The sequence below is a fragment of the Buteo buteo genome, chromosome 2 (genome assembly GCF_964188355.1).
Source record: "Buteo buteo chromosome 2, bButBut1.hap1.1, whole genome shotgun sequence".
Taxonomy (NCBI): domain Eukaryota; kingdom Metazoa; phylum Chordata; class Aves; order Accipitriformes; family Accipitridae; genus Buteo; species Buteo buteo.
This window is the reverse complement of record NC_134172.1, coordinates 33560138-33585393: the sequence shown is the minus strand read 5'-3', so window position 1 is coordinate 33585393 and position 25256 is coordinate 33560138. Positions and strand designations below refer to the sequence as shown.

At 41.1% G+C, this 25256-nt stretch overlaps 1 protein-coding gene across 1 annotated transcript in view; it reads right to left on the bottom strand.

The window, feature by feature from the left end:
• Positions 1–25204, bottom strand: part of BZW2 (basic leucine zipper and W2 domains 2) — a 58644-nt gene extending 33440 nt beyond the window's left edge. Inside the window, exons 1-2 of the mRNA XM_075050254.1 lie at positions 25082–25204; positions 3376–3440 (exon numbers count right to left, since the gene is read on the bottom strand). Coding sequence (XP_074906355.1) covers positions 3376–3433 — 58 coding nt within the window. The 5' untranslated portion in view covers positions 3434–3440; positions 25082–25204. The remainder of the gene's footprint in view (positions 1–3375; positions 3441–25081) is intronic.
• Positions 25205–25256: the final 52 nt, after the last annotated feature.

The following is a 25256-nucleotide window of genomic DNA, read 5'->3' as shown; positions in this document are numbered from 1 at the left end:
ATGCATCGTTTTCTTAGCTTCTTTTTATGCTGTCATTTACCTTTTTGCACCAGTTTTTTAGCAGATATTAACTCTATGTTATCTATACCATGGGAACAAACTTGGGTCTCAGGTATTGCCTGTCAGCTTACTTTAAACAATACACACTGTTCCTGTTAATGCTTCAGGAAGCTTTTTGTCCTGTAGGTATTTGTCAACTGTCTGGATACATAATTTTTCTTACTACCTAATAGCATTTTTGCTACCCCTATTTCTTCCTCTTCCATTTCAGAACACACAAAGACATCAATTTGCATGCATGGAGTCAATACAATCCACATCCTGTGTATCTGCACCATAAGCACAAATACTGGCCAGATGCAAAAAAGCTGTATTCAACAGGTAGAGAGATTATACTAAGAACTAACCAAACTATTTTCTTTGCCCAGATTGCTAAAAACTTGATATAGAACTGTGAGATGCCCCCTTCTCTCAGAAGGTTCTTCCCTTTACAACATCATTTTTCTTCCTTCAGATATTTTAAAATTGATTTTAATGCCTGCTGCTATATATGCTGGAGGCAAGGTTTATACCTTTTATTAGGTCAACTAATAGAATTGGAAGGAGTGGGATTTACAAGCTCCTCTTTCATAGTCCTCTCTCAAAAATATTTTAGACACTAAGCACACTTTCAAACTTTAAAGAAAAAAAAAACATTGTCTTCCTCCTTTTTTGCTCTCTGAAAGCTCAGAAATTGTTGACCTTCAGAGATTAGCTGCAGCTAGCTGACCAGTGATAAGAGTTCACATGGACAATTATTTTTATTAGATGCCTGACTGCCATGTCACACCTTGCTGTCTCCTTGGATGGCAGTGCTCCTGGGAGCTGCAGAAGGGGAAAAAGAGTATTGTGGGACACAAATCAACTGGTAAGAACAAGCAGTCATCTCTCAACCAGCTGACTCCCCCCAGCATTTGCGTGTTTCAGACCCCCTACCTGCCTGCCTGTTACCCACAGAAGAATAGTCTCGACCACTGAAATGCCATGGTCAAACCACAGCCACTGCATTCTGTCTTACCTAGGTGAAATTTCATAACTCCCTGATACACTGAAAGTCAGCATAAAAAAAAACTAATAATATCTTCTAGTTTAAGTCCCAGACAACAGTCTGTGACACTGCTATGATACAAAAAGTATATACAAAGAGAAGGGAATAAACATGCTAGGAAGCTATTTCTCTTCCTCAGGCCCTCTGCCTCTAGAAAGAAAACAGGTATCTGTAAGGCAACCAGGATCCCACCATATTTGAAGAAGAGATTTTATGCTTTAAGCACATAAAGAAGTGTTTGCATGTTAAAATTTCTATATTAAAGCCGTTTAATATCCCCAATCCCATTTAAGTAATCTCTCAAAAACCCCACCCCCCTAATCTTCCAGACTGCCCCCAAGCCTTTTCCTTCTTCTATGTAGTCGAGTTATCTAGTGCCACTTCCAATCACTGTAACAGAAATTCAAGAGGCAGGCACAGAATTACAAATACAACCTCTTTATTTATTCTAATTATTACTTCTGTTGAATAGGAGTCGAAGACCAAATCTGTATTAGGACCCATTATGCCAAACACAGTGCAAAACATGCACAGAAAAGAAAGTCTTTATGAGAGAGAGAACGTTTTCTAAGAAACTTTAATCAAACAACATATGTACCATAACTAACTGACCTAGACTGAATAATACTTTGGATCAACCCAGCAGTATGCATATCTGATTGCTTTTATTGGTTGATCTGACAGAGGTATTTATTTAAGTATTGTTAATTCCACTCCTCTAGCTACATCTATACTGTTGGTAATTAATGCAGTGTACAGCTCCTACTGCATAATGTTCTGGACCATGCTGATAGAAAGTTAATCCAACTAATTACTGGAGCATTGTGACATTTAATTACAGATAATATAGGTTTCTTTTTTTAATTAGTTTACCTACAAATGTTGTATGTGCATCATAGAAAGGACATTTTCCATTTAAGAGACCACAGCAGTCAAACGATCTGAGGAAGTGATGTGTGCAAGGGAGGAAAGACAAGAGAAAGCTGGCACTGGTTTTTAACATGACTGAAAACAAACTATTTTGCAATTCTCATCCAAGCTTCACGATCATCCTAGATCTTAAGACGCTCACTCAGCTCTTCAGACTCGTGATAGAATTTGTAATTTTCTGAGAAAGGTCATCAACTCTTTTTGTTTCTCTCATTCACACTGAGACAATGTTCTTATGTACATTTTCTGTCACAAGACTTTAAGACCAGGTGTTAGCTATTGATCAGAAACAGGAAAGTCAAGATGGAAAAAGTCTGTTACATGACAGACAGGAACCCCACCTGTGTGTGCTATAATAATCTGCTATTGCAACAGCAAAAAATCTAAGCCTTCTTTTCACAAACAAGACTTTTTTTTCTGAAAAAATAACAATAATAATAATAATAATAACAACAAAAATCATTTATTACATGTATTTTTGTTCTCTGCTTCCAAGTGTTGGGCATTCATTTCAGACGCCTAAACCATGACAGATGAACTCTGAGTACAGTATGAGCAAGCATGTTAGGATGACACTTGCTGTACAGAATACCTGGATGATCAGTATAATTAGCACCACTTAGCTTTCTTTAAAAATCGATGCAATATTGTACATAAGGAAAGAGAGTATTGGTCATGTTTACAGAAAACCAGTATCACAATGAATAAAATGGGACTTGCACAACAGTAACTGTTTTATTTTAACAATAAAAAAAATCAAACTACACTAACACAGCAGAAATAAATATTTGTGAAAAAGGAGCTTTCTGACCTCTTGTTGCAGAAAGCAGGGCCAGTGAGATGATCTGACCATCTCATGGAGAAAGAAGATGAGAAAATTCCTTTTTAGATGTGAAAAGTTAATTTATAGAGATGGCATTGATTTGAGTCAAAGAAATAAAAACAAAAATCAAAACCAAGAAAGTGAGATAATTTTCTTTACACAACTTTTAAATAAAAGCTCATATTTTGCTTTCTTAGTTGAAAAGGACATTTTAAGAAACACCTGAAACAAACATAAGTTTTCTTCCTTGTATGTAAAAATACTATAAACTCAGTTAGAATCTATTTTTTTACCTGAGGCTTCTACAAGACTTAACAGCTAATAAACCCAATTTTACAGAACCCAAATTTTACAGAAAGTCCTAAGATATACAGCAAAAATAATAAAATTTTTAGAGCTTAGTTAAAAATAACATCTGCACTCTTAACATGGCTGAAAAGAAGGGGAGAAAAACCTTAATCCTATTGAACTTTCAGCTATTCCACCTGCCCTTTAACAAAGAGGAAAGTAAAGTAAAAAACGTAACGTAACCTACCCCTCTTCCTAGTTTTGAACCGCTGGCCTGTTAGCACCGGCTTCTGATTCTTATTCATAAAATTTCTGGAGGGAAAAAAAAGATAAAGATATATTTTTACTATGGCATTTACAGGCAACAGTTTAACCTAAAGGCAAAATAAACATTCAGTGTAGTAAAATCCCAACATGTGAAAGGGAAAGATAGTTCCTGATGTATACTTAAAGAATAAGATGATGTGAATTAAAGATGAAGACCACTACGATCTAAGAATAAATTTGATAAGATGTGCTTCTCAAAACCTGGCTCTTAGCATCCCTATAAAAAACCCTGAAGGTTCAAACCCGAGCAGGAAGGTGATGACGCCTCTGCCCTTCCTGCTGGGGCAGGGGTACAGCCGCGCTGCCCGCACAGCTCGCGGGGATGCTGGGGGCACAGAAGCCAGCAGGGCACGGGGCTGGGAACCATCCTGGTGGGGCTCCGCGCAGCACAGGTGTTGCCCTCCAGCAAGTTCCCCGTGCAGATGGACGCCCAGGGCTACACACCGTCTTGCTGAAGACATGACTGCGGTCTAACCACAAAGACAATGTTTCAACCATCAAATCCCACTCAAATGTTTCTTCCAGGCATCACTATATCTTAATAACTTTTAGTTCCTAAAAACATGTAGGTGTTGTAAAAATAATAGAAGATAAACAAATCCCTACCCCTATCAACTTTGTGCATAAACACATAGTTAAGGACCTACATGGCACATCATATAGTAAAAACAGTAAAAAATATTGGGCTCATACTCCTTCAAATCTTAACAGAGAATCTCAATGCAATGTTAAAAAATTGGGGAAGCGATCATATATTAATACCATTTTATCCAAAGAAAACAAAACTATTTTTCAGCTTCAGATATAATTATTTTAATCACACAAGACACGACTTGCGCAATGAGCAGCTAATTCGGCCGAACCACAGCTGAATGCAAAGAGCAGTGAACACAAGGAAGCTCTGCAGCATGTGGCAATCATCACAGGTCATTCCCCTGTCCTGCCAACAGCAAGTGCCAGCGCTAAGACAGGCCACCTACTTCATACCCTGCAGGTCATTAGGTCACTGTTACATATGATTTGCTCATCCAGAATTAAGCCTTACCATGCAAGCTTTGTCCTTTGGGGATGTTCTTCTAATAACTTTAGTTTTAAAAAAATTTGTATTTTTGTATGTCTTCATTGTGGACTCTGCACGTCTAGTTTAAAAGTACATACATTTGCCAACACTTCTTCCTACCATGAGCGAAGAGAAACTCAAGCTCTATGGCTAGAAAGATGCCGTCAATCACACGGTACTATCCTAGTAATGCTCCCTCTACCCCTGCAAGTTCATTTAACAACTCTGTTAACAATGCTCCAGCTATACAATATATTCCCATTCACCAGACTACCTCTTCTAGTTGCAGCATGGCCAGCTGGCCGCTTCTGCAGCATGTCAAATGTTTAACTTGGCAAACCACTGCTTCTAGTCTAGGTCTCCCACTTATCTGCAGTCAAAAACTGCCCACATGCACTGGAAATAGACAGTAAAGTTCAGAGTCAAGACTGGTTTTCATTTCTGCAAGTTATAAAAAATACAAAGATGCAACAAGCAGTTAAACCGAGAGGTTCACATTCATCACTGATATTTAAAGCTACGGTTTTAACAGACCAAGGAGCATTTTCGAAACAACTGCAACACTAAATAGACTTCTGGAAAAACGATTTGCCCATCTGCAAAGAGAGTTAAAAATGGCAAACCATCATATCACAGGATCTTTTAAAGCACTGTAGGATCCAAGCTTCCCTTCACAGCAGAGCTCAAAAGTCTCTTTCCCCCACTTAGCTGTGTAGATGGCAGAGGAACAGGAGGTGCTTTACAAGTTAATTAGGCAGATAATCTAGCAGTCGACAGGGATAAGCAACAGCCCAGCCTCTAGCCAGTGACCAGCTAGATTAGACATATTTATCTGGTTTGACTTTCCGACCTTCAGTTATTTGCAAGAGACTGATCTATAATATATAATATTTGGCCAGGTATTTTTGATTGGTTTTATGCTTAGCCCTGATACCTTATGCGTTTTTCTGGGTCTAAAAATGTTCATTTCAGGAGATTGCAGGAGGAGCCCATGAGGTCTGGAAGAAAGTGTCAAGCAAGCCACGCAGCAGGTAAGAATTAATCCTCTTGTCACAGCTCTTTCAGAGCACAAACATGCCACCAGGCTGGGATCGACACTGCCTACTTCCTTAATGAACACACAGAAGCCCTGGGGGCAATGAAATAAATGACACCTGACCTTCAACCCAGCCACACTGGTACAGTTTCCCAGTTGCTATAAAAGATATAAACGCATATGCTAAGTTTCTAGCACTAGACTTCTCCTTTCCTTTGATGCAGTGTCTTTTTAAATTGTGAGAAGAGTTGCACGCACCTGAAGCTTGACTATCAGATTTTAAAACTGTTCCCTGTGAATATAAAATATGCCCTTTAAGACAGCTCAGAAAAAGATGAAAAAAGCAGTTAGACTCACCACTTGTGGCAGATTTAATGACTAGAAGTTCAGTGCAACAGAAGAGACTCTTGAATAGTTAATTACTAGGAACACAGGATCTGCCGCCTTCTATATTTAGCTTTAAATGCTCTGCACTCTAATCTGCTCGAGTGAGGGTCAGGCTTTATAAGGCACTCCCTCAAGCACTGGCCCAGGGAGAACACAGGCACTTTCATCAAGAAACTGCAGCATGACCCTGAGCAAAACCAACCCAGTGATCTATATGCCAGCCCAGGATGTATTTCTACTACAAATGACACTAGCAACTGCAAATGTGCTGTTGCCACTATAACAGGTGCCTAGATGATAGTTTAAAATTTAAAAAAATTAATGTAATGCAAAAACTACTTTTGTTTTTATCAAGAACACACCAACCACAGCACAAAAGTGATGGCTGAAGGTTGCATATTCAGGGTGGCAGCATATAAACTTGCACAGTACATTTGATTGCATCACAGTGCAGCCTGCTTCTCAGGTGTCATGTTTCTATAAAGCCTTGAAATCATAAAAGACCTTGAACTGTTACATATAGTCTCCATTTTGAAAGGTACAGGATCTGGGTAGGTCAAAGCCAAAGGCAAATTTTGAAATGCCAGCTAGAGAAGTCATAATGGTTTCAGGGGAGTAAAGATCTTAAGGATAGGTATGGGTATAGGTAGGAAGAAAATAGCCTCAAAAAGAAAACTCAAACCACCAGTCAAACTTATATTGTGTGGGCCAACATCCTCCAGGATTCACACGAATTGCCAGCAGGAAAGAGAGAGAGAGAGATGTGGAAATGATAGCTCCTTAGCATACTCCCTCCACAGACTCCACTCTTCTGCAGAAGATGGGAGGAGTTCAGCAACAGATGCTTTACTCTTGATTCTCCCTTTAGTATCCAGAAAACCTCTTGCAGAAAACTCGTGTGTTCAAATTCCACACCCAAATACTTTTTATTTTATAAGCAGGTAAGTCAGAAGCTGGGCTGGGCTGACTCAAGTGGGAGATGTCAGAAAGCAGTACAGAACCAGGCACCACACTCCAGAAGGGGCTCATTTTCTGCACAAACCTCAAAACGTCTAAGACTGCTGATAACTTGCAGCTACAAAATTCATCAGAAAAATTAAAATAATGCATGACTTAAACCAGTTTACCAAATTCCACTCCCACTCTTGTTAATAGGCTTCTACAAAACCAATTCACACTTAAAAAATACGTAAGTTGTTGAGTTGGTAAAGTCTCCTAAAACTGCTTGAAGTCCAAAAGTTCAGCTTTCTCTACAGCTGCTTCTCATTTACATGCTAAAAACCTTAAACAGTTAAAATAAAGCTGAGATACATCTACAGTTGTAGATATTTAGACATATATGATATAGCAGTTTCTATAATTGACCAATCCTTCCCAAACAATAAATGAAAATTTATTTGTAATAGATTTAATTAATAAAACCAGCATTAATTAATAAAATTAATTTATAAAACCAGCAACAGATGAAGTAAAAGTTACTTCAGAGCTTCTGCAAGTTTGAACTTGCTTAACAAGTTACAAAAATGCAGTCTTTTATCCATACCAGAGGGAAATTCTTACAATGATTAACTCCTAAATTATTTAAAGCCTTGACAAGGCTGAAGTTTCTACCAAGCTAAAATACTGGAAACATTTGTTCTTGGAAACATATTGGTCAAAAAATAACCAAACCCACCAACAAAAAAACCCACCCCAAACCTGAAAACCTTTATCCAAACCAATACTATTTCTCTAAGCATCATTTTACACTTCTTTTAACTCAAATCTCAGAATCATCTGAGATTCTTCAAACATTAACACGCTCACGACGAATTCAAGAACAGTTGCTTCACAGCAGCGAAACGTCAATGCCTTAGAGAGGGAAATCAATGCCAGACAACATCAAAAAAAAAAAAACAACTGTTTAATAAAACTCCCTACGAAGACTTTATGACTCTATGTACGCAGGGCACTATAACAGCGAGGGAGCCCACAGGGGCAGGCAGTGACCCTTTGGGCAGCCCAACAGTGGGCTCTATCGGCACTGCCCCACGGGATGCTGCTGCTGCGGGGACTTGCGCCGGTGGCGTTTGATTGACAGGGTGCTGGAGAGAGCTGCCAGAGCAGCACCAACACAGCACCACCAGCTTTCACACAAACAGATGCTTGGCAGGAATTATTTCCATCTCATTCCTTTGCTCAGACATCATGCAAGACAGGAGCGCTCATCACAAAGTCAATTAAAATAAAAGCATAGGTAGGGAGAGTTTCTATGAAGGAAAAAAACCCAACTCAAATATCAAGGTCAATCTTTTTTTCCCCACAAGAAGTGGAATATCCAGGACATTAAAAGGCTTTATTGGGTCTTTTTCATCCAGCAATGTTACTAGGCGTTTTCATCCTCTCACTGTTACAGTTCTAGGCTTAGGATGAAAACCTAAAGAGGGCTTTCCTCTTCTTTCAGCAGCAAGCCAAGGAGTTATGTTGAAAGCAAATTACCAAACTTGAGCAGCATGGAGGAAGAGCTGCCCCTGCACTTCTGCTGGAGAGGAAACATGTCAGCACACAGCCAGCAGCTGTCTCCACTCCCCAGGAAGGCAGCAGGCAGCTAGATTATGAGCTAACAAAATCTGTAGGTGGAAAACTCATAAATCATTACCAGTACAGAGGAACAGAGCAATGTAAGGGGACAACAGGACAGAGCGGATGCAATGCAGCCGCTGGTTCTCACCAAATCATCATCAGGCTTCCCACTTTCCACCCCCACCCTGTGGGGACTCTGGCAGCTCCTCCTTTTCCACAGGCACTTCCCAACGCCTGGACGCTGCAAGGGGCGAGTGACTGCAATGCACATTGGTCATGCAGCCCGCACCGTTGCTGCAGCGTTCACTGCCGCGACTGCTGTGAAACGTCTTCTGCTTTAACACAGTTTTCGCACCTTCATAAGGCTATGAAATCCACCTTGGCTGCCAACATTTCCCAGGTTTGGTCAGCGTGAAGGAAAAGCGCTTTATTTACTTATATTTATACTGAGGCAGTATGATGGCTAGCCTGCAACGTGAAGAGCAGCAGCAACGCTCCCTACCTCCTGCTAAAGCTCACTTTGGTACTGTTGAAAAATAAGGAAATAAGCTCTGTTTGCTGCTTCCCAGGGTGCCAAGTGCTGAGGATGGGACCAGAGAGGTGCTAAGAAGCCGCTTTTCCTTTCTCCTTCATTGCACATCTGGGGAGTCGGCAAGACCAAGCCCCTACACTTAGTGAGACATGCCAGGTTTTCTTTATGTAGGCTGACTTGCGCTATTTCATCACCATTTTCCGACGCTTGCCCTTTGTTCCTAAAACATAGGTTTTTTTAAGAAGTGACTAATAACCTGGAGGTCTGTAACTTCAACCATGGTACAAATCAGCAGGAAGAGCAGCACTGGCAGCCAGGTTTATCCTTCAATTTTGCCCATAGAAGCCACCAGCAGAGTTACAATGTTTATGAAACCTTTATCCCAAAAGTCCCACTCATTACAAACAGTAAAGCCAGAGCCAGGTTCTTGCCAAGTTAAAATCCCCTCACTGATTTTATCGCACAAACGACCTCAATGGCAACACGCAAGGACTAAGCAGTCACATAACGATGCGCAGGGTAAATACAATCAAATGCATGTTTTAATATTTACATGAAAAAAGGATACTGCTAATCCACGTGTTTATTGCTGAAAAATACATCTTCTGTTATGGATTAATTTTGCTTATGGCATTACAGTACATGAAGCAACTAGATACTGACCTCTGATTTCATACTTGGAAGCATGCCCTAGTCACCAGTGGCTACCATGTGTAGTACCTTAAGATAGTGTTGTAGCAGGTTTTCGACACGCACTGAATGCCCTGTCTTTCCCAAAAGAGCCTTCCAGAAGCTCTTAAGGCACTTAATCTTCTGGGGGTTTTTTGTTGTTTTTTTTTTTTTAAAAATCACAGGACAGTGTTTTTCCACAGTAATGAGTAAGTGTCCACTCCAATAAAAGTACTTGTCCTTTATTAGTATGCCTAGTGGGACAGACAAAGCAAGTGGAATTGGTTTCATTCTGCAGCAAGTACAAAAAAAATACCACAAGAGAATGAAACTTACCAAACATTAAATAAAAAAATTGTGCTCATGAAAGATTCTCCAGCCAAGAATTGTGCATAAAACCTGTGAGTAGTTATCCAGCTGAGAAATAAGTAAGCCCAGAAAAAAATGAGAAGACAAACTCACCAAAATTTGCACCATAAATCTCACCACCTAACTGCTAAATATGAAGACGTTTCTTGAAAAATAGTCAACCCCCCCCCGCCACCAATTAATATACAATCACACACTGAATTAGAGATCTAAATCACTGTACGTATTTCAGGAGAGCGGGTACTTCTTAGGTCACTAACCAAGAACTTCTGCAGAAGCAGCTCAGCTGAATAACAAGGGAAAAGAAAGACAGAAACCTTCCATGACCAAAGCACTCCAGATGCACTTCACAAGGTCAAGAAAACTGTAAATTGAACCACCAAGGCAACAGACCTCTCTGTCTCATAATCAGCAGCCATATGAAAAACGCATGAGTCATGGCACAGTCAGTGAAAAAAAACCTGAGAAAAGAATTCTTAATCATTAACAGGTGAAAATACAAGTCAAGAAAATGAAATCGTACACTTGGGTTGACACACACAAAAAGTTATCTTTCAGTAACAAGGTTTCTTTCAGCAACTAAGAGGAAGAATTAGATGTAATTCTTCAAGGACAAGGTATTAGTAGGAGCTTTTCTCAGTCTGTTGAAAGCTCTCTTAGGCTGCTGTGCCCCTCACTGGAGTACCCTGAGATAACGGAGACGGTATATTGCTACAGATCAGTTCATACCCAATTAACATTTATTTTAAGGTGATGGCAAGTCATCCAACTCCAAGATTGCATGCCTTGCCAGCAGGAAAATCTCTTAGACAAAGAAGGGGATAAAAAGGATTGGTAGAGATCAGGGTTGGGTGAACTTAGAAAAAAGAAGACGACTCTACTCTTCCAAAGCTAACAAGGTTTTTTACTTATACACCACCACTTTCAATGGACTGTGCAGATGTTAGAACAAGATTCTTGAATTTGGAGGGACACTGGATGCGCTGTTTATCCTGAAAAATATAACCACCTCAGCAATTGCTGTAAGAGATGATGTTGCTAAAGGAAAAATGGTGTAGCCGAAATTCAGCAAAAACTTGATTATAAAGGTACTGCTGCAATTTAGTTCAATCCTTCATTAATGTTTGGCAGACTGTTGTACTAGACACTGTTCACAGTATGCTTGGAAGAAATCATTAATGGAGTTACTTTATAAGGTCCCCCTGAACCAGGTCTTCAATAAACCAATAAATGCAAGTATTTGGAAGAAAATGTGCTAAAAAAATTACCAGAAGCTTCATTCCCAGCAATTAAGTCTGTCAGACACAAGACAAGACAAGAACAGTTCAGTAATGAAGGCCAATGCAGAAAGAGCAGCTTTCTCGTGTAGAGTATCACTCCTCTGCTCAGTGTTGACCCTACTCATACAACTCAAATAATAAAATCAGAAGATGTGCCACTTCCATTTTTCTAGCTACCTCAAAGCTCTGAGCAGCAGCAAAAGCACAGGAGATCACCAGTGCCTCCAGGACACAGCACTGCAGCATTTGAAAATCCATAAATTGTCTTCAAAATTACAAGGGCTAAGCTTAAAATTAAAAAAAATAAATACAAAGCATGCATTCTCCAGAAAGCAATGCCTCCCAGTTGCTAACAGTTTATTATTTCATGAACTAAAAACAGTAATCGGAGGAGGGATGTATTAATAGCCAGCACCTCCTACACACTTGCAAGTGGTGAAGGCCTTGGCTTTAATAAAACGACAACTGCTGTAAGCAGTAAAGCAAGTTTTAGCTTAGAACTCCCTAATTATTTCTTCAAATCATGTGCAAGGGAAAGGAGTTCACCAAGCTAAGACATGGCTTTTTACCTGCAGGACAGTGAAGCAGCTTCTAGATACCTGAATTGTGACATTTCTGGCTAAAAAGAGGTGGCACAAAAAGCGAGCAGTGGAAATGCACAACGCTTTGCACCATGTCAACTATTCCAAACATACCAGTGAACACTGATTATGCTGTTAGCAGCATTCACTTGGATCAAAAAGGAGTCCATAACTGACTTGTACCACTCTGCATCCCAAAACCAGTCCCACGTTCCTTACGGCTGCTTTCTCCTCCTCAGAGCAGGTTGAACATCTTGACAGAACACACTAGTTTTGGTGAACAAATTCCTGGCGTGGGGGATAAAAGTAGTCAACACTCGGATTGCTCCAACCTGCAAATAGTTATTTTCTAGGCAGTGATGGATACAATTCCTCTCAAACCAAGCCAAGATAATTCTATAGCAATAGAAATTGATTCACATCCACAAGTTGAGTTTTGAAAAAAAACCAAAACCCATCCAACAGTGTATGGCTTGGGGTGCCTACACAATCAGCTATTATCCTAGGTGAGTCAGAAAAATAGCATTTACAGACTGAACACGCAGAGAGGGGGCACACACTTGCTATCCTACCCACTGCTTGGCAGCTGACATAGCAGCACTCTCAGCCTTACTTCAGAAAGGCATTTCTTCACCACTGTGCGGAAGCCTGAAAGCTCTTAGATGAATTCATAGAAGAAGAGTCTATCAGGGGCTAATAAGCACAGGGATAATACAACCTTCTAAGCTGAAAATTGCTGTAACTATGACAAGAGCATGAAAGAAAGAAATGTAGCACTCCCATCTATCTATATTTTTACACCACCACATCCTTTCCTTTCTATCACCCACCTCCAACACCTCCCCTCTTTTTTTTTCGTTGTTGGGTTGGGGTTTTTTTGTTTGTTTTTTTTTGTTGGGTGGGTTTGTTTGTTTTTTGGTTTGGTTTTTTTTCCACACCTATCCAACTCTACAGGCAGCTTTCAGAGACCAGGCTCTGGAACAAAAGCTAATTTCTCCAGTAAGTCAAGCTTTGCTATGAAGTCAGATAACTTACAGGCATCATGTATCCCATGTCGCTCCTTCTCACTCTGTACTTCAGGAAAGGCTGTCTCTTAAATCCACAAACACACAAGACAAGCATTACTCACCCATGACAGCATACTCCACTTGGGAGGATGACAACAACAGCACTGAGAGCTGGGCGGCAATTCAGTAAGGCCAGGTGAGGAGAAGACTGACCTGGGTCAGCATGTTGTATTACTAATTTTGTAGGAGGACTTTAGGTTGCTTCTTTTAAGATGAGGGAAAACATTCAAACTAGATGTCTTCAGTGATGAAAACAAAAAGCTTTGAGCCAGTCTGTACAGAATATTGTGATTCAGCCCACGGATTTCTTCCCAGTGACTGGGGATGCCCAGCATCATGACGACGAGCATATTGTAGAGGCTGGTAATAGGAATCACATTGGTATTGTGATTGAACTGTGCATTGCAATTGCTTTACTTTGTTAGGTGTAACTTACATTTGTATTGTGTTTTCAGTATATTTTGTATCACTCTGCTAAATCAGAAATCCCATGTAACATCAACTATCTTCACATAAGTAAATAAGATATTAAACATCACACCCTCCATGTGTGGAGTATCTAAAAGAAGCTGGTCAGAGAGTATTGGACTCTGAGACTATTTACACATCAGAACAAACTGGGAAATCAGTCTTTGTTTGGTAACCAAAAAGCTGAAATGCTAAGCAATCATGTATGGCAAAGTTTCCTCTTTTTTGATATACCATACACGGACACAGTCACAGAAGTGCTCAAAACACCACATCTTCTCTCAATTTCAACAGTTCAGTTTCCCTTTTCTTAGTCTGCTTCCATGCTGTATCTGGACAGAAATGACACTAAATACAACACTTATCTGAAAATATAAATGCATAAACCCAAGAGTATGTCTTTGTTGGTAATCCAGATTCAGTAGACTTTGAAGTCCGTCAAACTAACCCAAAGAATTCTCAGTCTATCTATAAATACAGCATTGCAAGCAATAGCTGTTACAAATGCTATGAATGCATCCCGATAGTTTTGCTCCTCAAAAAGATATATTTACAAGCAATTTTGAACATAATTGCAATCAGATGAAAACTCAGTTCTCAAAAATGTGTTTATATACACAGGTGGTCAGAATCTCAGAATTAAGAAACATTGCCACAAAAGGAAGTCAAATAAAGTAGCAATATAAACCACCCAAGCTAGGGAAAAAAAAAAAAAAAAGAAAAAAGAGTAATTAGCCTGTTGCTAATTTGTATCTATTTTCCAGTATTAGTGTCATGTGCTAACAGCATAATCACATCACAAAAAGCTCAAAGAAGTTATTGAGTGAGAGACATCTGCTTCACCCAGATGTAGGCCAGAGCAGGTATACAACATTTTACCCCTCTCCATCACAGAGACAGCAAATCCCACCTGCGGGCAGTACAGTTTACACTGCAGCAGCTCCTGAAGCGCTTTGTGCCCATGCACTGGAAATGGAAGCACGGAGAGCTGTCGGTTAGCTCAGCTCAGTGCAAACCCCGACAATTTAATTGAAGCTATTGGTTGTGAGGACTACTACCTATTTCACTGTTGACCATTTTAGGAGGCAATCAGCTAAGCTGAAACCCATATCCACTTTCCTTAACAGAACAGTCAACTGCCAGAACCCAAAAACGGGGTGCATTTGACCTAACTTTAAAATGAATGACAACAGACACCTAAGTCTGACCCTGCAATCCTTGCCTCTTTTCACCATCAATGGAGAAACATAAACATTTCCAGAAAACAGCTTATCTAAAACATTCTGCTTGCTCATTTTAGGGTGAGATCTTATGGGAGTCTCCTGTACACAGCTTCACAGCTTCAGCTTTAGGCACTTTTTAGGTATTTGAACTAGATCAAACTTCCTCCATCAGCTTCTACAACAGAAATTCATACCTGTAGGGTGGCAACCTGTGTGAAAGTCTATAGCTCAGTGACACCTAAAAACATCTCAGGCATAGTTTAGAGTACAGGACAATTACTAATGGCATATTATTCAGTTCTATAGTTAATACAGTAGACCTGCTTGTTTATCTTTTCTGAAATGATTCACAGAATTTCCATTGTTGGCAGGGATGTTTCAAAATCCAGCGTACCACAAATATGCTAAGAGAATAGGCTCAGCGTCAGACCACAACAACCCACCCACACCCAACCCAGTTTCTGAAGCCAAGCATTACTGCAGGAGTTATGGATTTCTAGCTGGAATAGGTTTAACAACTTTTCAAATGGGCATAAGACATCACTATGCCAGCCAGTCTGGCTTCTTTCGGCAGAAGAAGCATACATCCGCTTTGCAGTTGTTTGGGCTGTATCAATGTCAGCTCAGCACAATGATATTTGACACTATTAATAGGGAAATCTATTTTCTTGTTTACAGCATCATTGTTCATGCACTGGAAAGACCAATATCAGCAACCTACTTCTGCAGATAACCTAATAAAGGTTCTGCTGGATGTATATCTGTAGGCATATGCATACATATGTACATACAAGAGAGTAAGAATGCCAATAAAATTATGTCAGATTTCTACAACTCACTTCCTATGAGGATGCAAGATATGAAGAATTTAAAAGGTTTACTAATGAGACAGCTAAAGGATTATTTTTTTTCTGGACTGAGAAAACACAATGAAAGGCTTCTCTGAGGACTTCAGAAAGACATGCCAGTTAACCTAGGGCTCTTTACTGTGGATCTAGAAAAGGATTGTACAAAATACATTAACTTTCAGTGAAAACAGGCATATACCTTTCAGTGCTACACCTCCTGTCTTTTTGAAAGAAACAGAAGCTCTTCAGTAGCCAAAGAGCAGCTACTGCATCTATCACACAATGAGGAAAATTAAAAAATTAATTATTTCTAATTTTAAGAAGAGAAGTGATACTAAATCTCAGAATGTAGATCTGTTCAATCATGGACACAGACAAATTCTCAAAGTCAATGAACTGACTGTTAAAGCCCACACAGACCAACACATTTCCATCCTACCTCAAATGTTGCTCTGCCTAGTTCGATACACTCTGTAGAGTTGCAGAACTAGAAAACCTGGCATATGTTCTTTGCTAATGGAAGATAAAATGCAAAGGTAGCAGAAGCACCAATCTAAATTTATTTTTTTTTAAATCTAAAATAAAAGAAAGCAGATATTCAACATGACTCTCAATCAGGGGCACTGCAATAGGTGGTATTTTTCCTCTATTCTTGACAATGCTGCAAAAACAGAGTTGATATTTCAGATTAAGAATATGTTGATATGCACCTTTATTAACCAACTGTTGAGAACACTAATTAAGGTAGGTATCAAGTAATCTAATAACCAAACTAGTTATTAACAGGAACCAAGTAATTTATACTGGGATTACAAAAAAAAAAGTAACAAGGATGTTGAATAAGTGGGGAACATCTTGGTCTACACTGGGAAGACAGTGCCCTTTTCCCCATCATGGACATCTTGCTCCCCCTTGGCTTCAAAAGTTTTTTTTGTGTTGTCTCCTTGTACCATAACACTGCACTGATACCTGCCAGGTCAGACTGAAAAGGTCAACAACTGTTAAAACTAACAAGACAAGACAAAGGAAAATGGGGAAAGAATCAGGCCTTCCTATATCCAGGAACCTAACTAACTAATCCTAGCATCAAACAGGCTGCCCATGAAATGCTTTGGCTTGAAACATTTGGCTTCAGGGAGCTGTGGACCACTGCTTGCAGATGAAAGTTCAAGAATCTCACAACTTCATCGCAGGAGAGCCCTGACGGTCTGAAGCCTAGTTGATTTAGCAGTGTAGGTCACTAAACAACCAGTCCACTATCATAACGAAGGATCTTGGAGGCACAACAGCAATGCAAACAAACTGACATATTGATAGCAGAGCACACTGGGAAGAAGGCACTTTTCAGCATACACAAATCAACATTTTAACAGGAATAAACCAAACGAAAATATGAAGCCCTTCCCTTGGCTCCTTTGGAAAAGTAAATTATGAGTACGTTTTCCTTTCTCTAATTCCAGGAAAAGTTTTCTAATAAACTTCCACAAAACAAGATAGCTAAACTCAAACCTCACAAAAGACCTCATCCATGTACTGAAGCACAGGAGGAGCAGGTGTCTCCCTGTGCTGGGAAGGGAGCTGAGACTGACACGCAGGACGATCAATGAATCTCAAGGGCAGAGCCAAGGATTCAGGTGGCCCTGGGGACCTGCTGACTGGGGCCTCTTTTGCCACAAAATGTAGGAAAAAAACCATCTCAGGCAGAACATGGCATTCAACAGCACAACACTGGGCTTCCTCCATAGCACTGGCTGATGGTTTGGGGATCCTTAGGTCTTGGTCACAGGAAACCATGCATTAAGATTAATATAGTCAAAGCACACCTAAGTCAGAGACTTAACAGCACAGGCTTCAGGAGCAACCTCAGAGAGGTGCAGAGACATGGGACAAAACCAGCAACAAGACCCTAACCAAACTCCTATCAATGTTGGTGCATACAAAGAAGGTTGTAGATTGAAAAGAAACTCACCATCCCCTCTTCTTTCTAAAGGGCTTACTAGTCCTTGAGTATTTAAAACAAATAACATACTTTGTTTTTCTAATTTTCTGTCGCTCAGGGCATGAAATGGTAGTGAGAATAAATGACAAGGCCTGTATATGCTAATACTCAGTAACACATTCCTAAGATTTCATCCCTGTGCCTTATCAGAAGAAAAATGACTAACGTATAACTTGAATGCACTGAATGAATTTTCCCTCTTAAAAACATTTCTAGAGAAGTAGAGGACTTATGGAAACAAGACCTAAAATGAAAGGATCACTTAAGCTTGCAAATTACAAACTCTTGAACTGCTTAGACTTCTTTTTCTGCATGAAAAGAAAACACATTTAAGGAAAACACATGAAATAGCAGTTATTACAATGAAGTACCCCCCCAAAGCCATATTTAATTGTTCTGCCTGCAGTAGTTGAACGAGTTGTAGAAGGGTGTAACGCGGGATTCAAGACATCACAGGAGATGCTTCCTTCCTGTGTCCCTGACCAACCTCTCTGTCCCAGACTGTGTCTAGCATTTTCTTTGCCTGACCTGTCTGCCCTCAATTCTAATTCTCACGAGAGGTAATCCATCCTTCTTAGAGGCTGACTAAAAGCAATAATCTTTGTCTGCTACTATGAGTCTACAGTAACTGCAAGCAACCTCTGTACAAAACTTCTCCACCTGACCTAAGAATAACTCAGATTTTGCAAGAGCAAATCCTTATACAGGACTCAAAAACATGCCTATGTATGGAGTACTCAATGAATTTTAAAATTCCTACAGAAAATTCTATAGCTTCCATACTAGGAAAAAACACATATCTAATTTCAAAAGTTCTTAGACACAGCAACTAACAGCTCCTACAAAGTCCCTATTATGGTAGGACTTATTACTGATATACTTCCTGGAAAAATTTTCCTGACTTGTGGGAAGTTAAAAACCAAAATACATAACTCAACAAAAGATTATTTGTTTTCTATGGCAAGTGAGGAAGTTTTTTTACTATATTAAAATGTACTTAGTGATAAAGATGGACTGGGAACGAGACTGAACAAAAGGAAAAAAAAGCTCTTACCATGTGTATCAGCCACTAGCCAGGTTTCAGCTTCCATATTGACTCATGACTAGCTTATTACCCCTTAACTACTTTTCCTTTGCCTAGGAAGTATGCACCAAGCACCTCCTAGTCTTGCAGTCTGATCTACATGAGCTGCCACTTGCATCTCTCCAACCCCATTGCAAAACTGTGATCCAAGTCAGAAGGTTTACCAGCAGTATGTTACAAATAAATGACTTCCCTTTATTGTGCTTGCACTACACAACCACACTTTACAGAAGACCAAAGCTGTTAAACCCTGAAACTCAAGTGTTTTGTTCTGCTCTCAGCTTCACAGCATGTAAGAATCTTGAGGAGCACTACAGTGCCATAAATATGGCCACCACACCACTGTACCCACCCCTTCGGTCACTGGACTCTCTCTCTTTATTTTGGAATAGCTTTTATTTTGACTTTTGCAGTATCTTACAAGATCTACAGCTAGATTTAAGAAGTATGGTTCAGCAAGTTCAAAAGGGTTTTCAGGCACAGCAGAATATTACTGGACTCCACAGACTTCTCTCTAGGGAGAAGCAATAGATTTTTTCTATTTGTCAATTTTCCTTTCACACGCCAGCATCACCTCTGAGTGATCCTTGAGAATTTTAGCTATCTTTCAACAGATAATTACCATTTTAAATTAACAAGTAAGTACTGCTGCAGTTGAGGGGAAGACTCATATTTAATCAACAACAGAACACATGGAAAAAGATACAGTATCAGAAATCAAATCCACAGTTTAATGGGCAACCACGGCAGCTCGCAGCTGAAATTTATTGCACATGAGGTATGAGAATGGAATTACTTTACCTGTAGGCTCAGGCAGCAAGACAGATGTGACAGCCTATTGCCTTATGTGCAATAGAGACGTAAGAATTCTTGAATTTGAACAGGAGGAATGAGGACAGAAAATAAGCTGAGGAGTGAAAGATGATGTCTCTTAAAGGAATCTGAATTTAACAGCACATACCCATTCAACACATAATCTCATTCCTCTGTCCTAAACAATCACCTTAAGCCTGCAAACACGTACATATATCTGTAGATGACTGTAAGCAGAGCTTAAATAAACTTGCCTTAGGTTAAAAAATTAGTCACATATTAGATCTAATTAGATATGTTTAACCTAACTGCCTCCACCATTCTTCACCAGAGAAAAGGTTTAATTGTCACTAACTGCTGCTGATACTCCCAGGGTCTTCATTTTTCCCGGTACCGCACTCATGATTCCCCAAAGTTGGTGCAGGGTCTACACGTGCTGTGAAGTTTTTTAATGTCCTTCTACGCAGAGATGTATTTCCCTTGCAGCTTTATGTAATTTTATTTACTTTACGTCTCTGAAGTTTTTAATTTATTTTAGCAACACCTGTCTGAAAAGCCATCACAAATCAACTCTTACAGTAACACTTGCAAGGCTTAAGTGGGAAAGAACTTAGTCTTGCAAAGGTGCTCAGCCAGCCCTCCGACACATATTGCTCTGCAGTCACTAAACACATCTCAGCCCTTTATCAGCAAAAAGCTGCTTGTATGCCATTTCTTCTATTACACTTACAAAAAAATTAAAGTACCTACCTACATGGAATTCATATACATGAAACAATTTGTTTAAAGCTTGGATTTCTCTTAATCAAAAAGAACAGTAATGACTTAAGGCCTCATATGAAAAGCAAAAAAGATGTATTGTCTGAGCGAGTTGTTCATACTAGGACCATTTAGAACAAACAATTAAAAGAATATGAAATCAACCTGCAAAGGACCAATTTAATTTTTTTTTCCTAAATTACAGATCCAATGTTGAGTATATAAATAGAGCAAGGGGTATACATATCTGCTTTTGTTATGACAGTAATGCTGGGGGTTTTTTGAAAAGCAGCTTTTAACCAGGTAGTACAAATGCACATTTATCTAAGGCACTCACATTGCCCTCATCATCACAATACCCAAGTGCCTCAACATTCCTTCTTTTCACCGTTAACCCTCACTCTCTGTGGAAAGATTATGCGGGTTGCCCTTGCACAATTAGCAGTTAAAGACATACACAAATATAAAAGCATATACTCAAAAATGCACTTTACAGCCTATACAAAAAAAACCTGCAAGCAGTTTTCTCTAAAGAACTCTCTATAGAGGGCTGCTATGCTGGCTATGTTCTGGGTGCAAAAACACCAAAGCTGGCTCTGCTCAGTCAGATCAGGTCTAGGAGCAAACCACCAACACTCGTGCTAAATCAGACTAATAAACCCTGTCAGGAGGACCATATCGTTATATGAACCTTCAAGTCCCAAACCCGTACTTTCGCACAGCTCTGTCCTGTTATTTCCCACTGGAGGACACTGCTCACCTCAACCCTGCTTACCCAATAGTCTGGACTAGACAATCTTTTGGAGGATACTTTGGTGTCCTTCTGTCCCATATGCTTGAGAATCCTTCAAGTCAGGGTTCAAGAGAAGATGAAGTGAGCACAGGTCTCATCTTGCCAGACTTCGGATACAGCTAGAGTCAAGTGCTGGGATTTGCTCCTAAATTTCAAAGTGTAGAGAAAGCCTAACTTTGTGCAAGGTCCCAACAGCGAATCGGTAGCAGATGGAGATCTCTATCCATGTCTCAGGTGAGCACCTTGGCTATAGGAATACCTTGTCATTCAAACATGTACCTATTGTGTTCAAACATGTATCGTGGTTGTCAGTCCCCGGCTGCTTTCAGTTATTCTTTTGTGGTCTTTTTATAATCTACCTTGTGGTACAAAACAAGACTTAGCAATGTTGACAGATCATATCACAGATCCAGCGGCTGTCCCAAGATCCAAAAACAGATGAAACCTAAAAAAAAACCCACTTACAACAAAATAAAAATACTTAAGGAAGTCAAAGAGTTATGCAATGCCCATTAACTGAGGGAGGGAGTAACCTATCCACAGAGGAGCATCTGTGAGATCTGAGAGGAAAAAACAGAGGATGTTTCTAGCAATAAAAAAAACCCTTGAACCTGCATGAACTTGAATTGATCTAAATTAATAATCCTATTTGATACTCCTCACATTAGCCAGCATATAACTATAAGGATTGGAGACAGCAGGACCAAAATCCAGTGGAGGTCTGCCTGAAAGACTCAGCTCCACGTGAAGGAGATTTCCCATAGCCCAAGTCATGCAGAAGAAAGAACGATTTTACAAAACCACACTTGAGAACCATATGAAATGGCTTTTATATAGGAATGACTAAATAGAGCTAAGACTTCAGCTTGACAAAAAGACAGCGGCAGGGGATAACACGGGTCTGTCAAGGCATGACTGCACGTCAAGGGTGAACAGGAAACAATTCTTCATCGTCTCCCAAAACAGGAACTGGGGGCTGGGGGTGGGGAATCAAATGAAACCATGAAGTAGCAGGTTCAAAAACAAATAAAAAGAGGTCCTTTTTCAAGCAGCTGTTAAAGTTATAATCACAGGATGCTGCAGACACAAAGTTTACCTAAAGTTGAAAATCCCACTGCAGGCTATCAAATACATAGGCAAACACAAAGATACCGCCTTCTGTTGAGGAAGTCCTTAGCTGTGAACCAGTGAGATGGGAGCTAGGAGAGTAAGTCATAGGAATATCAGTACTTGTTTGACCTATTCTTTTATTTTTCCCTAGATAAAATGTAGTGGGTCAGACCAAGTTTCTGATCATGCCAAGCCCAGGCACAGAAAGAGGCTATAGGATCTTTGACTCGTGCTACCGTTAGCAGAGCAGCAGAGTACATGGCCATAATTCAAGCAAGCCTCCAGAAGTGAAGGTTAGTCATTTGAGAGAAAACAGCCCGAAACCAATTCGGCGTCTCCTTTTCCTCTCTTTCATGTCCAAAGACTGAGAGTTTCATGGTGCACTCTCCAAGGCATAAGGCACTCTCTTTCCCCCAGCTTGACCCAAGAAAAAGCTTATTGTTTTGTACATTCACCAAAAGTGAGTATTACTCAATTAAAGAAATACTTGTTATTTTCTTGCTGAATCTTGCTCTCAACAACTGCAGAAAACATCAGGTGTTTAGGATCACCTATACATTGATTACAAGAGCCATCATATATTCCCAGAGCACACCTGCATACACAAGAACCAGCAAACGGCGGGGGACAAATGTCACCCCTGGTAGCCGCTTCACAAATCAAAAGTATCAGACGCATCACCTGATGAGGAAATAGGGAATTTTTTTTCATGTAATACTTATCATTTGAAATCTAAACAATATATTGAATCACAGTGAGGTTAACATTTCCTTCTCCCTCTGTAATACGCAAAACTTAAATTACTAATTACCACACAGTAATAACCACAACTCAAATACGTGAAACAAACAGTTACAGCAGATAAAAGAAAATGCATTAAGGGGCAAGACACAAAGGTACATAACAGCCTGCCACAGAGTCCCTACGCCGCCTTGGAAAAGTCATTTGCTGCCTCCATGCTTCAAATTCCATACATAAAATGGAGGCAATGCCACTTCATTACCTCATCGCGTTCTCACAAGGATAAACCAAAGATTGTGAAATGTCTGCATACTACAGGATTGAAGGTCATATAGAAGCCTTCCATAGGTAAGAGTAAGAAACATTTTTAACTAGTGTTAAAGTATTTTATTACCCTTGCAGATGAAGCACTCCTGCAGCCTTAGTCACCAAGTGAGCTCCAGTGAGGCTGCCAAGGAAAAATTGTGTTTGCCTGTTTACTCTGTGAACTAGGGTGCAATGACAGTACTGACATTCTCACGTTAAAAGAAAAAAAGGAACACAATATGCATGCTTTCGTACATTGAATGCCTGACAGGTTTTTTTTGGAATATGAAAGGAAGCTTGTAGGCTCTTGTTATTTAATAGTGCCACAGAGATTATCAGCGTACTATAATATCACAAAATTTGTTCACAGCAGGTAAAATTCAAACCCTACAGTGAACCAACAAAAGGCCACTTAAACCCTAATTTCAGCCTTCACAGTTGAGCCAGTGACAGACTTCTGGTAGCACTACACGGGGCTATATTTCTGGACCAGAACATAAAAAGCACTTTTGTCTTGAGGGCATTTCCTTCAAGGCATTTTTGGTTTCCCGCAAAAAAAAGTCAAGGGAATCTGTTATAATCTGAAGTCCAAAGCAATCTCTCTTGTTTACACTTGTTGATTCAAGTAAAACTAGATGGTGGTACACCCCTGTATTTCCATGATTTTTAAAATCAGGAAAACATACAGAGCTTGGCTGTTTTGTTAAAATAAAATTGCATCACATTTTGGTTTCATACCCCAATAGTTATGAAGATACACTACATTCAGAGAGCGTGCTCTTCTATGAGCCAGGAAGGAAACAACAGGGTTTCACGCTACCTGAAAGTCAGTCAAGCAATTAACAAATGTGAAAACAGAGAACGAGATTAGTATTTGAGAGAGAGATTCCGATATATAAGTAGCAACGAGATGACCTGCATGTCCTAAGAAAAAAAATCAGGTTGCTGATAAAGCTATGCCTTCAAAAAATTAGTTACAGGGGAAAATAGGTTCCTTAAAAGAAAGGATACAAAAAATGTACATTGAAGACTTGGACAAAGGAGGGTAAAAGTCAGCACCAAGTACTAGGATTCTGCTTTTCTCTCTCCTACAAACACACGCAGAAATCAAGGATGTTAAACCTCTGCCTCTGTCCCCTGCCGGGGATCCGCAGGATCATCCCTGTGCCTACCGAGCTTCAACTGGAGGAGCGGAAAGTTGGATCCGTAACAAAGATCGTTTTTCCACCGACGGTTTAATTTTAGAAAGGCGCTAACAAAAGGCACCGCTCTGAACACCCCGAACGCGTTGTTTCCCTTCCCAATTCATCAAAGCCCGCTTCCTTTCGGAGACGCGATGCCGTGACACGACCAGGGCTTTATTCCGCCGCTTTAGCCGAATAAACAGCTTTTCCTGCCTGGAAGAAAACACCCCACAGACCGATGCCATAAAAAGGCAAGAAAGAAAGCGGCCCCCGCGGAAGGAAGGGCCGCCGGGCACCGGGGCTGCCCAGCCGCGGGAGCCGGCCCGCACCGCCGCCCTCCCGCCACCAGACCCACCGCCGCCCGCCCCGGGGGCCCCGGGGCTTCCAGCGGGCTCCCCCGCGCCCGCAGCAGGCGCCCAGCCGGCCCCCGCGCCCGCCGAACGCCACGAGGCCGCGCCCCCGGCAGCGGCCGGGGAGGCGAGGCCGGCCGGGGCGCGCAAACCCGCGCACGGCGGGCTTCCCCCGCGGGCACCCGGGCAACGCCGCCGCGGCGCCCGCCCGGACCCGCGATGGCCGCCGCGCACAGGCCCCGCGCCCCGCCCGGAGCTGCCCCGCCGCAGCCCGCGGACGCCGCCCGCCCGCCCGCCCGGGCAGAGCCGCCGCGGGGCTGAGGCGCCGCTCGCGCCCGGCGGCGGCCGCGCTCTCCGCGGGGCGGGGCGGCCCGGCCGCGAGGGGCGCCCGCCCGCCCGCCGCACCTGTCGGGTGGTTGCGCGGTCCGGGGAGGGGAGGGCAGGCGCGGCAGCGGCGGCGGCAGACAATGGAGGAGTGAAGGACAGACACATTGACACACGGGCGGCTCTGCGGCCGCCCCCTCCGCCCGGCCGCCCCACTCCCGGCGCCTCCCCGGGGGGGGGCACGGAGGAGGAGCCT